General features: G+C 35.8%; 1 protein-coding gene across 1 annotated transcript; it reads left to right on the top strand.

Moving 5' to 3' along the window:
* The first annotated feature begins 15,276 nt into the window (after nt 1–15,276).
* Nucleotides 15,277–15,978, top strand: LOC122004133 (lipase 3-like). The gene has a single exon (XM_042559065.1). It carries the CDS (start codon nt 15,277–15,279, stop codon nt 15,976–15,978), a length of 702 nt encoding a protein of 233 aa, XP_042414999.1.
* Nucleotides 15,979–16,085: the final 107 nt, after the last annotated feature.

Below are 16,085 nucleotides of genomic sequence, written 5' to 3'. Positions count from 1 at the left end.
GGTTGGTCCTAGGAAGATCGTACCGGTTCTACTGTATAAAATTTTGTACAAGTGTCGAACCTTTCCTAAACAACCTATTGTGTTCTTTAGAAGTTAAATTAGGAATTGCAAACGGAACTTAACATTATTGATTCCAAATTTAACTTATCTGTTCTTAATGGTTTAGACTTGGATCGCAATCGGAACTTAACACTATTGATCCAAATCAACCTATGTTATAAATTCAATTAAATATTAATTTTCAAAATTGACTTCCAGGACTGCATGGTGAGGCACATGGCCTTCTTGGGTATGGGAGCATCCACCACCGCCTAGACAAAGCCTTTTAAGGAAAGCTAATATTTAATTTCCTTATATAACTTTAGGTTCACTACAAGAAAAAAGACATACAACAACGGTTTTTCACCGTTGTCGTAGGCCATTTTTAACTGTTGTTAAAGGCTGTGTTGTTAAAAGGGGTGGCAAACGACAACAGTTTTTAACCGTTGTCTGTGAAGGCAAAGACAACATTTTAACAACGGTGAAAAACTGTTGTCTTTTCCTACAAAGACAACAGTTTTTCACCGTTGTCTTTGAGCGTATGCCTAGGCTCTTCAACAACAGTTTTGAACTGTCTACGACAACGGCTAAAAAGCGTTGTCTTTTTAGCCAATGACATCGGTTTGACAACGATTAAAAACCATTGTCTTTTTAGGCAACGATGTTAAATAACATCAGTTTGTCACTATTGTCTTTTAACGCCATTGACAACAGTTTGACATATTTAAACTGATGTCTTTGGGTACAATATACAACATTTTGATAATAAATAAAAAACTTATTAATCTTTTCCTACTCAATGGTTTATAAAAAACATCCCAGTGCAAATTTCATTGATAAAAAACCTACATAATCAATATTTACAATGCAAATATTCCAACATTCAAACATCACAAAAGTACCAAACATCAACATTCAAACATCACAAAAGTTTACACAGCCAAAAGTTTATATATATCACACATATAGTCCAAAATATCATGTTTTGTTGGAGCACGTCTTCTCTACCTGTGCATCTTCTAAACAGCCTGTGCATCTTCTAAACTGCAGCCTTTTCTGGTTTCTCCTCCCTCCTAGCTTCTCTTTTCTTCTCCTTTCACAGAAACTGCAGCATATGATTGCAAGTTAATTCATTTCCCAGGAGTAAATGGCATAAAAAATGGATCTCTTGGAAATTTCACACGTACCTGACCTTATTACAGTTTTACAAAAACTCAGAGTAGTATGTCTTAAAAGACCAGCTATATGGCTTTACAAGTAACTCTTAAGTATGGTAAACCAAACCTATCAACTTTACATATACCAAAAAAAATTCTATCCAATTTGAAGCATATAGAATCTAGCTAAATTCACAGAGCAAGCAATGGCTTAGAGCAACAACCAGATTCTGGTTCTATCATCGAGCATCAAAAAAGCATTATAGAATCTAGCTAAATTAGACATGAAAAATCAAGTTCCAACTTATTTCCGGAGCATACAAAATCACAAATACAAACAAGGGCTGAAGCAACAAAGCAGCACACAGAGAATTAAACAAACAAGCTTTACTAATTTAAATTCACAGAGCAAGCAAATTGATCAACCCACAATTATCATAAGGATCTACTCTCTTGATACTCAAATAGACTCAGTAAACGGCCTAACTTCTAGCAGGAATCAAAATTCCTAACTATATTAGCATTTTCCCCAATTCATATTCGAATAAAATTCTCCGACAATCATGCAAAAGCATAGAGATGGTTTATTTAGTTTTTACACGGAATAGAGAGTAGAAAAGAGCAATCCAAACTTCCGACAACATCATAGAGGATACCGCTAATTAGATCATGGAAATCACATAGATAGAACTAGTAAAGAACATAAAAGCCCAAGATTTAACGATGAGACTGAGGGATTTAACAAAGGACCTGCATCTAACCATGTATCAAACCAGAATTAATATGATCTTCACCTAAACGCCATCTAATCTGCTCTTCTGCTACGTTTCTCATCTGTAACGTCCTGTGCAGTTTTGTGAACTCATGTGTGCAGTTTAGTCATGCCGATTGGATTTGGTAAATGGACTCAGAGACAGATATCTCCAAATCAAGTGCAATCAAGTATAAGCAGCATGTATTCAATTTAACTGAATATTATTATTGTCAAATGCAATAAGATGAACTCATGTATATACCTATTCATAAATATGATCTTGTATGCATTCTGCTATCTCAGAGCGCACTTCATCAATTTCCTCTTGAGAGTACTCCGCTTTTGTGAACTGTGAACACACATAAATTATATGATCTTAAAGAACAAAATATAATTAATTGGAAAAAAATAATAACTAAATAACTTCTAATTATTTGAGATGATAAATATAATATTACTATCGATGGTAGTGTATCCCCCTCGATCATTGCATTTTCTTCAGTAATTTGCCTCATAAATCTCATCACGTAATAACCACATTGTTTCTCATCTGGCTGCCTAGGAACCTACGTTAAAGGCAATTGATATTGTTAATGATAAATATAGACATACCTTGATTGATTGAAATAGAAGTACCCATACCTTGATTACTTCCCATTGTACATGTTTTCTTCCTTTCCTTCCATTGTTCGAATTAAACAATCTTAACGCCCTTCATATATACATTCAACATAGTTGATATATAAGTGTTTTATGACTAAATTAAATACATAATAAAAAGCATATATAAACTCACATTTCCACAACATATTTCCAATCTTCATCACGAATGCGATGACTTAAAGAATCCAACAAGTAAACAATCTCCTTATGAGGTTTAATGACAGTCAAATTCCAATGGAAACTACACACAAATACAAAATTAGTGCATACAATTCACTAAAATAATCAATTGAAAATGATATTAAAGATGTTCATTACCCATTGCAACTTGGCACCAAAACTAATTGATTAATTGATGCACCACTCATCCTATCTGCTAAGAAACTTGCCCTCTGGTTCAACCGTTCAGTTTTACCTATTTTGTCTTGTGTGGTTTTTTGAAAGTTTGGGATGCTATGCGGATTTACAAATCTGAATTTATCAATCTTATTTTCTTTTACCAACTTTTTATAAAGATGCTGCCATTTGAAATAAAAAAAATCAGAACTATATTAGATATTAAATACTGATCTAATAAAGTATGTGCTTCTTATATACTAAATTTAAAAAAGAACAAACAATACTACAAGGTAATTCGAAGACTTACCATATGTAAACAACCACACAATTTCCTGAAATTGGCTCCAAGTGATACAAAGCACTAATGTCCTCAAGATGCAAGTTCAGTTCATAATCATCTTGAAATACCTCATGATCTAAAGCAATTGACAATTTCCTTCCATTCTCAAGAGCACGCTTACAATAACAATACACCACGCGCAATGATCTTGGCACACTTGATAACAAAGTCTGGTTATTTTCTACATGTGCTGTTTTCTTCATTTGACGCTTCTAATAATTATAATTGTAAACTTTTTAGATAGGTGCAATACTAAATAGTTTCACAGATATTTACTTTGAAATATTATCTTAGATGTACCTTTTGTCGTAGCATCAACAGGTGTTTTGGCCAAGCCACATGGGTTCCAACAGCATCACCAATAGTTTCACATTCATTGGGAATCGGAACTGGCAAACATGCTGATTTCTGCATTGCTTCATCGATGGATACACGCATACAATTCTTGGGTAACGGAACACCATGGAGAGAGTGATTAACTCCAATGACCTCAACAACTGTTCCATATGCAACAATGTCTGTGCTAGAATCCAATGTCAAAATAACTAATTTACCCTAAAAGATAAATAGTTGTGTCATTGAATTATACTAACTCTTTATTTTAATAATAAATATAACCACAACTTATATACCTGTAAAGCAACTTCTTTATCCACAACTTGCATTTCGACATCATTGAACTCTTCATGATTGGGGAAAGTCTTATCGGTGTTCAGTTTATTGTCATTTTGCTGAGGTAACTTTACCGAGCAACTTCCTTTGTCATCAATGTCACTGCCCCATGCACCCTTTTTGTAGACAATTGCTTCAAGGTTTTGAATGCGTGTATCTTGGTCTTGAATTAATTTTCTAGCCTCCACCAACTCTCTCTTTTGCTCAATCAGTAGCTCTCTACCAACATGGTCAGTCTTCCATCTACTACCATTAAAGAACAATGATGGAGTGATATGACCTCCAACAGCCCTCACACGTCCACTATGTTCTCTTGAATTGAGTGCTTTCGTAAGAATATCTTCTTTTATCCCATTAATTTCGAGTGTACCCTCATGCTTCTGTTGTATATAATCATCCTGTCATCCAAATAAAAAAAATTACTTTAAAAGTTTCATTGAAATACAATAATTGATTTTTACTCATAGCTTCTCACAATCTTGTCTATTGTTTGTTTCAACTCTTGGCCATCAAATTTCCCTTCTTTATTAACCCTTCCTTTCTTCCAAATAATAGCTCTATTGATTTCATCATCGTCACATAATTCATTTGCCTAAGAACAAGAATAATTGAATGATATATGTTAAATAAGAATGATTATTAAATGCTAAACAAAACCGTTATACGAATTTTATAAGCAAAATATACTTACTATTTCTTCAGCATATCGTGCATATCCTTTACGAGCAAGGCGATGGGGGTATATGTTCTTCTTTCTTTTCTCCTTCTGTTGTTCACTTAGTTTCTAGTCAAGTGAAACATTCCACATATCAAATTTACTAATTCATCATTTACCTTAATATCTACTTATTTTGAAAGAACAAAAGACTAAACTTACAATAAAGTCGTCAGACATGCGAGTCCTGACAAAAGAAATCCAATCATCTCTTGCAAGACCATAGCCGCTAGGTGGTTCATCCAACTCTTCGAGTTTGTCAAGCTTCTTCGAAATGAATGTCTGAGTGAGATGGGATTTAAACTGACGCCACTTATTACTTGCTGAATTCAAACATCCCTTCTTCCAACTTGGGGGAACATCATATGTCAGCTATAAAACACAATTGGGAATACAATAAACTGATTAGTACCTATATTCATCATTGACACCATAAGCAAACACAATTTCTGGAAATTATTCTAGCATTGAAACAACACACACATACATTAAGTTTAAGGCATTCTCATCATTGAGTGTTTTGGAGATCTGAAATTACCAAAACAAAGCTAATGCAGGAGTGCTCGTGGCTTTTGATTTGCCCTATTTGTTTATTAGTTTAATTGTGGATCTATTTTCAATCTGGATGATTTAGTTAACGATAGAGTCTCAGCGCTGTTAACATCGTTCGCCTTATTATAGGCAAGTAGTAACTCGCATGGATGTATCCACTTCCGAATATGATGAAACTAATGCCTTAAAATAGGAGGTTATTATACACCCATAATAATTTGGTTGATAGTAGGGTTGTAATATCTAAAACAGAAAACATTTGATATTCAAGTTATTAGATGGATGGAAGCTTTGGATTGTAGTAGACAACCACAAACAATGAGATATACAACCATTTCTCTTGTATTTGTATAGTTTTGTTTGGAAGATTGAGCTTTAGTATTTAACATGTCTAGAGCCTTAAGTTCAGTTGTTGTGCTATTGCACATATTGGATATTTGTGTATATCAGATATAAAATCATGCCCTTAACATTTTGTTTGAAGAATCAAGTGCAAGTAAAGAAATATACAAACAGCACTAGCTTTGGACACTGATATGACAGACAAATGGATTTGTTCTTGATTTCGTACAATTAACCTAGGACAATGTTAGGATCCTTTGAGGATTGTTGGTTACTTATAATCCTTAGTTTTCTAGTTGGAGCAACATTCGTTTTGAAATTGTTTGATGATTGGCAGTTGGTAATCAGGTCTTACAATGTTTGTAGATTTGGTAATTTCTTGTTGAGACACTGGACGACAATGCAATCCTGGTTTTCTCTTTGCTTTACAATTGTTTCAATGCTAATGCAGAAACAAAGCTACCAGAACTAAGTACAAATGAAAACCCCACTGATATAGAAAAAGAACATACTGAGGGATCTAAAACTGAAATGGAACAAGGAGAATCACGAACAACAGAAGAACAACCTACTGAAACATACGAAGCTGAAAGAAAGGAAGAAGAACCTTGTGAAATTTAAGAACCTTCAACTGAACTATCTAAACCTGAGCGAATGCAGCAGAGCAACTTGAAATAGAAAACCAATCTTTAACTTGTATATATAAAAATCATACTGTTGAATGCTGGAGTAGCAAGAACAGCAGGCAATTCATACTGTTTTACTATCTTTAACTCATCTTTTCATGCATGCCATGATATGACAAATAAAATTTGCAACATGATAATTGACCAGAATTTCTTTAACTTACTTAAATTAACTGATTCCCATATCAATTCTTTAACTTCATTTGGAAGTTGTTTCCACGTCTTGTAAGATATCTTGACCTTTTCTCGAGCAAGCAAGCCAATGTAACTTTGCATTGCAATAGCAGCTCCTCCTACTGGCTGTCCAAGTTTATTAAATCTTACCTCCTTTCGAATTCCTTGAACCCTTTGCTTAGTAAGCTTATCCAGATGGGTACGACCTCTAGATGTTCTTGTTGTTTCAGTGTCTGTAGATTCCAGCATTGTCTCAACCTGTAAACCATTGTTAGTGGATGTAGATGCAATTTTTCCTTTGCCCTTCCCAATCGTTGCAGGTTGTCCTTTTCTCGTGCTTGAAGCATGAATTGTGTCATCACCATCAGATTTGATTTTAAGCTTTCCAAAGGATGCCATAGATCTCAAATTTAATCTATTGATAAAAAAGTGAAACAACATATCAATATTTTAAAAAAATACACAATAAGAAATTCACCTACAAAAGAAAATCAACATACATAGATAAAAATTTGAAATACCATCATGTGCACAAAATCATATTCAAAAACAAGATACATATCAATATTGTCTACAAACATATCTTCAAAAAAAAACTATAATTGGTTAAACATTTTCAACCCAAGTGCCATCACAATCTTCACGAAGGCATTGGGGTTCATTGTCATCTACTCCGTAAGCATCCATTGATGGTAACTCTCTGGTAAAAGATTGATAGTGGACTATAGTGTCTTCCAATTCATCCCCATTTGCATATTCAAATGACTCTCTAGTAGGAGTTGCAAGTACAATACTCCATACAGGATCTTCAGGATCTTCAATATAAAATACTTGCTTCGCTTGACTTCCCAAGATAAAAGAATCTGATTTGAATCCAATTCGTTTCAAATTTACCAATGTGAAACCAAGATCATCTACTTTTATACCATTATTATTCTCCACCCAATTACATTTGAACATTGGAATTTGAAATTTGTGGTAATCAAGTAACCATATTTCTTCAATAACTCCATAAAAAATCATGTTCGACACAATTGGATTTTTATCCTTTGCACTGGCAACTTGCATTGTCTTTGCGACTAAGCTTACTCCAGAATTTTGAGCAACTCGTACATCATCACGTTCTTTCGTAGCATAAGTAATCCCATCAATCAAATAACTAGAATACTTTAACACTTTCTTGCTAGGTCCACGCGCTATCCACTTTAATCTTTCAGATATTTGAAGGGTCGAATGGTCAACCGCACGTTCAACCTATAGTTAACAATATAATAAAATTTAAATTTTTGCGTAAGATACCAAGAGTTGTATGTATGCTAATACATAGTAGTTTTGGAACGTACAATATCATGCAACCAGTTAATAAATGTTCGGTTATGCTCATCTTGTAGCCACTTTTTGGACTTAGCTTTTTGAGGAAATCTTGCTCTCAACTCCACCATGTGTGCCCTAATAGAATTATTTTAAATAAATAAACCAATAGAATGAATTCAAATTGCATAAAAGTATTGATAAGTTAGAGAACATACTCGATATAAGGATCAATCTTATCATCATTCGTCAATATGTAACGATGTGCTTGTTGCAACTCATCATGCCTAGCGGAGTGCGCTATTGCACCTGATAAAGGCTTAGTACGTTCTACTTTGTGATGACTTGATGGTATCCCAATTGTGTGGACATTAGATAGATAGTCTGAGCAAAATTCGACAGCCTCTTCAGCAATATAACATTCGGCTATACACCCTTCAGGCCGATTGTGATTGCGCACATAACCTTTCAAAATCTTCATGTATCTTTCAAATGGGTACATGTGTCTATACCAAACGGGTCCGCACAATTTGACCTCTCGCACGAGATGAACAGTTAAATGAATCATTATATCAAAAAATGAAGGAGGGAAATACTTTTCAAGCAAACACAATATCATTACAATCTCTCTTTGCAAGTCATCCATCTTTAAAACGTCTATTACTTTACAATATAACGCATTGAAGAAGAAACACAACCGAGTGATAGTATCTCTGACATGTTTTGGCAAGACACCACGAATAACCACTGGAAGCAATTGTTGCATTAAAGTGTGATAGTCATGTGACTTAAGGCCAACAAGTTTCAAATCCTTCATCGACACAAGGTTTTTAACATTAGATGAGTAACCTTCAGGGACCTTTATTCCTGACAAAGAATTGCAAATACTTCTTTTCTCAGCTTTACTTAGAGTGTAACAGGCAGCTGGCAGAAACATTCTTTTCTCCCCAATCCTTGGTGCCAGTTCAGTTCTTAAATTCATTTCCATAAGGTCTAATCTTGCTACGACTCCATCCTTTGTTTTTCCTGGAATGTCAAATAATGTACCGATGAGACTTTCACAGACATTTTTTTCAATGTGCATCACATCAAGAACATGTCGAACATGTAGCTCTTTCCAATATTCAAGTTCAAAGAATATTGATTTCTTTTTCCAACATGTTTCTCCATCATTCCTCTTTGATGATAGCTTTCCGCTGATTTTTCCCAACTGATAATTATTTCTTTCAACTCTTTCCAAAATTTCATGGCCACTCAATGGCTTTGGTGCAAGGTTAAATTCTTGGTTTCCATTAAATGCCTTCTTTTGCCTTCGATAAGGATGACATAAAGGTAGAAACCTTCTATGTCCTGTATATGATATTTTTCTACAATGCTTCAACCTTGTTGAATAAGTTTTTTCTGCACAAATAGGGCATGCATGATATCCCTTCACAACACATCCTGACATGTTCCCATATGCAGGAAAATCATTGATTGTCCATAGCAGAACAGCTTTAAGAGAGAAACTTTCTTCTCGATATGCATCATATGTTTCGACACCTTTATCCCATAAACATTTTAAATCATCAATCAGAGGTGCTAAGTAAACATCAATATCATTTCCTGGTTGTCTAGGACCAGATATCAACAAAGTGAGCATAATAAATTTTCTCTTCATACACAACCATGGTGGAAGGTTGTATGTGATCATTAAAACTGGCCAACAACTATATGTAGAACTCAACAAACTGTGGGGATTAATCCCGTCTGCTGATATAGCCAATCTCAGATTTCTGGGCTCAGAAGCAAAATCAAGCCACATGCGATCAACTAATTTCCAAGAAGGTGCGTCAGCTGGATGACGTAAGTATCCATCATGAATTCTTTTATCAGTATGCCAGGTTAACTCCTTGGATATCGCCTTATTCAGAAATATTCTTTGAAATCTCGGCATGGGTGGGAAATACCACAAGACCTTTGCAGGAACTCCTTCTTTTATCTTGGATTTGTTGCTCAACTTCCACCTTGATGTCCCGCAAGTAGGGCAATTGGCAAAATCTTCGTACTCCTTCCGATATAAGATACAATCATTAGGACAAGCATGAATTTTCACGTAATCCATCCCTAATGCACGTAAGCTTTTCTTTGCCTCATACAAAGATAAGGGTAATTCATTGTCATCTGGAAGCATTTCTCCTAACAAAATAAGTAAATCGGTAAAACTTTTATCACTCCAACTATATTTTGCCTTCAAGTTAAATAATTTCACAACTGCAGATAACTTTGTGAATTTTGTGCATCCAGGATATAAACATTTCTCGGCATCTTCAAGTAGCTTATTGAACTCGCTTGGATTCTCAACATAACTATCATATACAGCTTGCACCATATCTATAGGCTCCTCGGCAAAATATTTGTATTCATCTTGCCCCACGCGATCATTACTGTTCATTGAGTTTTCTGTCATAGTTCTTTCCCCATGCCATATCCATGTATGATATGTCAAATCTATACCATTACAATACAAATGTGCCCTTATAGTTTCAACATTTTTCTTTTTTATGTTACCACATCTTGCACATGGGCAAGGTATTGCATTAGGATCGTTAGCCTTTTCCAGTGCAAATTGCAAGAAAGACTCTACTCCAATATCATATTCACTAGATAGTCTATCCTTTGACATCCATTCTTTGTCCATTCTTGTTATAAGTACTAATCAGCTAAAAATGAGATAACACCTACCTTCAAAACAATTGTACAGTATACAACAAGATCTTAACACAATGAACAAGAAACATAAGATATTCTTAGCATACAATCTATACAATCAAGTAACTAAATTATTAAAATAAGCGAATCTGCTAATAAGAGAAAAACTATCTATGGATGTGAAGAAAGGGAAGGGTTTAGTGCAAAAACGTGAAGGGTTCAAAACCACCTTAGATGAAAAAATATTTGAAATAAACTATAATGTGAACTCTAGCTCAAAGATAGGACTATTAATGAATACCAAAAGCAGATTAAAAATTTGTCAAGCAAGCAAGCATATTGAAAAACTTGAGGCAACTATTGTTTCATTGAAGAATAAAGAAACAGGAAGCTAGTCTGCAGGCAACTATGAGAAACTTGAGTTAACAATTTGTCAATTAACATTCAATATATGGTGAAATCCTCTAATATTCAGCATATTGAGAAACTACAAGAGGAAGCTATTCTACAAGCTAGGAGGTTGTCTAGTGCCACTGAAACTATTACATAGATTGCTTGACACTTTTAATTTTCCAATATCATACTGATCTTATTTTACATTCATAGATGACCAAAATCTTGTGCCTATCATGTTTGAATAACATCTAGTGTAGGTATATAAGAGCAAATCATTGACAAGAAAAACAAGCTCATGACACATCTTGAAATAAAAGAAGATAATGGAAATTCAGTGGAAACCCTGAAGGAAGCTAGGCAGGAACCATGCTCAAAGAAAGAGTCATCCATGTCTCAGAAATTTGTATCTGGGCTGGTAGTTGATGAAGATACAGATGAAATTGGAGGAAACTAAGATCAACCGAAAAGAAACTGGAGTTATGCTATATGAAGAACACAATAATGCAAAAGCAGTCGGTGCTTTCTCACAAGATTGCAATGAATTCAGGGCAAATCAACTACCAGGTGAAGACCATAAGTATGATGAGATGCCACAGGCAGTTCATGATCCTTGTTTGCTGGAAAAATCTATGAAGCAAACAATGCTGCAAGGAGACAAGGAAGTTAGCAGAAATGAAAAGATTGAAAGGATCCTTGCAAACCCAACAAATCCAGATGTTTCAGCTAGCAGTGACATTTTAAACATAGATTCAGATGCCAGGGGAAGCCTTCTGTTCAAAGATTTGGATGCCCACCCAGAAAATGATGATGATTTAGAATTACAATTGGCTAAAGATGCTGCACACATTGACAATGTTGGGCCCTTAAAGTTTACTTCAAACTTTAAGAAGACAGAAGATAATGAAAGTGGAAGAATGGAAGATATATGTAATACATGGCACGTAGGTTTACTTCAAACTTTAAGAAGACAGAAGATAATGAAAGTGGAAGAATGGAAGATATATGTAATACATGGCACGTAGGTTCATGATGCTTCTGATGGTGTGTTCTTTGGCAGTGTGGTTTCAAGGAAATGATATATTGACTAAAAGAGAACAAGACACTTTTATGCCTCCGAGAAAAGCACAAAGAAGAGAGAAAAGCGTTCGGGAGCTATGATTCTTCACCAGATTAGAAGAAGAAAAACGCACCTCGGGAGAAAATGAGCCACGACGATCGCGAACTTGTGAACGGCGTGGACTGGAAGGAGAGAAGATGGCGGTCGCCGTCGGGGAGAAGATGGCGATTAGGGTTAGCGCGGGTTTTTGGTGGCGGTGCGCGCGATGTGGTAAAAAGAAAACGTGAAGTGTTGCTAATCCATCCATCTTAAAACCTAGTTTGATTAAAATCCATCCATCTTAGAGACAACATAGTTTAACATAGGCAAATAACTATGTTGATTAAACTGTTGATTAAAACTAATACACAACATAGTTTAACATAGGCAAATAACTATGCTGATTAAACTGTTGATTAAAACTAATAGACAACATAGTTTCAACATAGTTTTAAACAACACTAATAGACAACGGTTGATTAAAACTGTTGTCGTATGCAAAATAAAGATATCTCATAGACAACAATGTTTAAAAAACCGTTGTCTTTGACATAAAACCGTTGTCTTATGTATGTCAAAGACAACGGTTTTTTAAACATTGTTGTCTTTTTTTAAAAAACACGACTAACAACAACAGTTTTCAACAAAATCGTTGTTAAATAACAAAAAGACAACAGTTTCTCAAAAAACTGTTGTCTATTAGGTGTGGTTAAATCTATAATTTCTTGTAGTGGTTTAACCAAAAAGAACAATCGAATCACAAATTCAAAAAATAAAACAAAAGAAACACAAATTCGAAATAAATTCGAAAACTCTAGAATCATATGCCTCTTGTGTTGATGTCGCCGGCCACAAAGAAGGAAGAGAAGAGAAGGAGAAGAGACCCTAGGGCCAGCCACACCAAGAAGAAAAGAGAGGAAGAAAATAGAATAGAGTCGTTCGCCATGAAAGCACCTCTACCCCCTCTTTTATAATCCTTGGTCTTGGCAAATAAGGAAATTTAAATAAAAACTTCCTTAATTCTTTTACCATGAAAAGGTAAAATTTAATTAATTAAAATTAAAATCCTTTTCTCACATAACATGGCCGGCCACCTTAATCTCCAAAACAAAGAGAGTTTTAATTAACACAAGAATTAAAACTTCCTAATTTATTTTCGAAAATTTATAAAAATTTCTCCAATAAATTTTCCCTTCATGGTGGCTTGTAAAAAGGAAATTTTATAAATAAAAATCTTTCTTTTAAACATATGGATGATTTCCAAAAAGGAAAGTTATCTCTAAAAATTAAAGTCTCCTTTCAATCTACAAATAAGGAAAGATATCAAATCTTTTCTTAATCTTTTGTAGAAACTTATAAAAGAGAATATTTAATTTTTAAACTCTCTTTTAAATCATGAACATGGTTAAAAAAGGAAAGTTTTCTCAAAATTAAAATCTACCTTTCAATTTACAAATAAGGAAAGATTTCAAATCTTTTCTTAATCTTTTATAGAAAGCTATAAAAAGAAAGATTTAAATTATGGCACAGGGCATTCGCCGGCGCATGTTTATGAGCTTGGCATTGTATTATGTCGATGTCGTTTTGGAGTTCCGCTGGGTTGGTATCTTGTATTTGTGGTTGTGGTTGTTGTATAAAGCCTAGCCGGCTAGCAGTGTGTTTGTTTTGGATTGTATGGGCTTTCGTTATTATTTTTTTCCGCTGTGCTGGTTTTGATTACAGCCGAGTGGGCTGATAAAAATATATATAACTGTGTGATTGTTGTTGTATTTGTCCAGCCGTGTAGGCTGAGATTATTAACTGCGTGGTTGTGTATATATTCCAGCCGCATATGGCTGATGTATATTTTGTATGTATGTATGATTTGGATTGTCAACGGTACAGGGGAGATGCTGTCGAAATTTTTCGATAGGGACTCCTTTAGGGGCGTGACATATACCCAATCATCTCAGATCCACATGTCTAAGAGATGCTTGCTTAAGATGTCAAAGTATAAGTCTTCATGACTAAGATGACTTGTATATTTCAAATTGAAGGAAACTTGCACTCGAGCTACAATCAGAACTTCACAGACATGCTCATATATATAGAGAACCATATTAAGTCTTATAGCAAATCACTTTAATGAAATAGTTACCATAACTAGCATCCACGTTTAACTCTCAACATCCTAATGTCTCCAGCTAGTGAAAAACTGCTGGTTGGACAAACTAAGGAGTATAACTCATGCTAGTCTTATAGAATTGATGATATCTAAATGTACTAATTTGACGACTAGAAAAATTCTAATACATTCATAATTACACATGTAGAAATAATCACAAGTTGTGGTCTAATCACAAATTCTCGGGAAAATTTTTAAAATAGGCCTAAATAGTAAAGTTATTACAAAAATAGGTAAAATTAAAACTTTTTACAAATCTAGGTGAGATGAATTCATATCCGGGATTTAAATCCTGGTACTTATTATTTTATATTTATTTCCTTATATTTCGGGATTTAAATCCCGGATATGAATTAATTACCGGGATTTAAATCCCGGCAACTTTTGTTTTAATTTTTTTTACAAATGGTTTCATTTTTCATTTGCTTAAGTTTTATTTAAAAAAAAAAAAGAATTATAATTATTGATTTTATATTGAGTCGCATGTGCTATGGTCCCCTTAATTATTATTACAAAACTAAAGTTTTCTCGACGCGGCTCCATGCAAAACGAAATCAAATGGAATCTTAATTAATTTATAGCGAAAATTTCGCTAACATGCAGCGTGCATAAATCACGCTGACATACAGACATGTCACGGGAATCTTGCTGATATATAATGGGCAGGAATCTCGCTGACATGTCGGATTGATTAATTGAGCAACAATCATTAATTAACATGTGCAACACATCAATTCTCTATCACTACAAGAAAAACCCTCATAGACATCGGTGGAACAACAAGGTTTTAAGCAAAAACCGATGTCTTTGAGTATTTTACACCGGTTTTTCCAAAAATCGGTGTCTATGAGCGCAGATTTTCGCTCATAGACATTGATTTTTTAGCTGATGTCTATGAGTGCCTTTTTTTTTGTTAATAGACATCGGTTTTAACAGCGGTTTTTAAAATCCGATGTTAATGAACCAAAAATAATAATTTAATTTTTCCACACGCCCAAATTTATAACACTTCACAAAGTTATCTCCAAATCTAAACCAATATCGTAAGCAGGTTTTATTAATGTGAAGCGGGCAGGCAGTAGCAGTCTGGCGTAACCGCGACTCGAACCGTCTGCCACACAACGCCTCTCCTCCTACCTTCCTCTCCCCCCAAACCTAAACCCATTCCCATCGATCTCTATCGCGATGGCATCCACAAAATCCTTTCGCCACCTGCTTTTGCTCCTCGCCGTCGCCCTCCTCTCCCTCTTCCGCCGAGTCGTCGCCGCCACCCGACGCCTGCTCTCCTTCGTCTCCCTGCGCGAGTTGCTGCTCCACCTCTCCTTCCTCCGCTGCGGTCTCCGACCCGTCATGCTCGACCTCGGCCACGCGTCGCTGCACATCTGGGGCCCCAACCCCCGCCGCGCCAGCCGGAAGCCTGCCCTCCTCCTCATTCACGGCTTCGGCAGCAACTCAAAGTGGCAATGGGAGCGCCAGATCGGGGCCCTATCCTGCTCCTTCGATCTCTATATCCCGGACCTCCTCTTCTTCGGCAGATCCCGTTCCTCCTGCGCCGACCGTTCCGTGGGCTACCAGGCGCGGTGCGTCGCGGAGGCGATGCGCCTCCTCGGGGTCGCCTGGTACTCCGTGATGGGGATCAACTACGGCGGGTTCGTGGCGTTCTGCCTGGCGGAGATGGAGGCGGAGTCGGTGGAGCGTGTGGCGATTCTCACCGCTGGAATCTGTATGTCGCCGGAGCAGTTGAGGGTGATGTCTGCAAAAGAGAAGAGAGACGTGTGCGAGCTGCTGTTGCCGCAGAAGGCGGACGATCTGAGGGCCCTCGTCAGCTGGTCCATGTACCGCCCCCCTCAAGTGCTTCACAAAGTTAAAGCACTTCACATTTTCTAAGGCTCTCTTTTCTATAGGGTTATTTAATCTAGTTGTTCTTCCATAATTCATCAAACTAACAAGTTATATGATACACAGGATTCAGTAACTGTTGTAGGATATCCACT

This window comes from Zingiber officinale, chromosome 1A (assembly GCF_018446385.1).
Source record: "Zingiber officinale cultivar Zhangliang chromosome 1A, Zo_v1.1, whole genome shotgun sequence".
NCBI lineage: Eukaryota > Viridiplantae > Streptophyta > Magnoliopsida > Zingiberales > Zingiberaceae > Zingiber > Zingiber officinale.
Note: the sequence above shows the minus strand (reverse complement) of the source record. Positions and strands in the feature narration are given on the sequence as shown.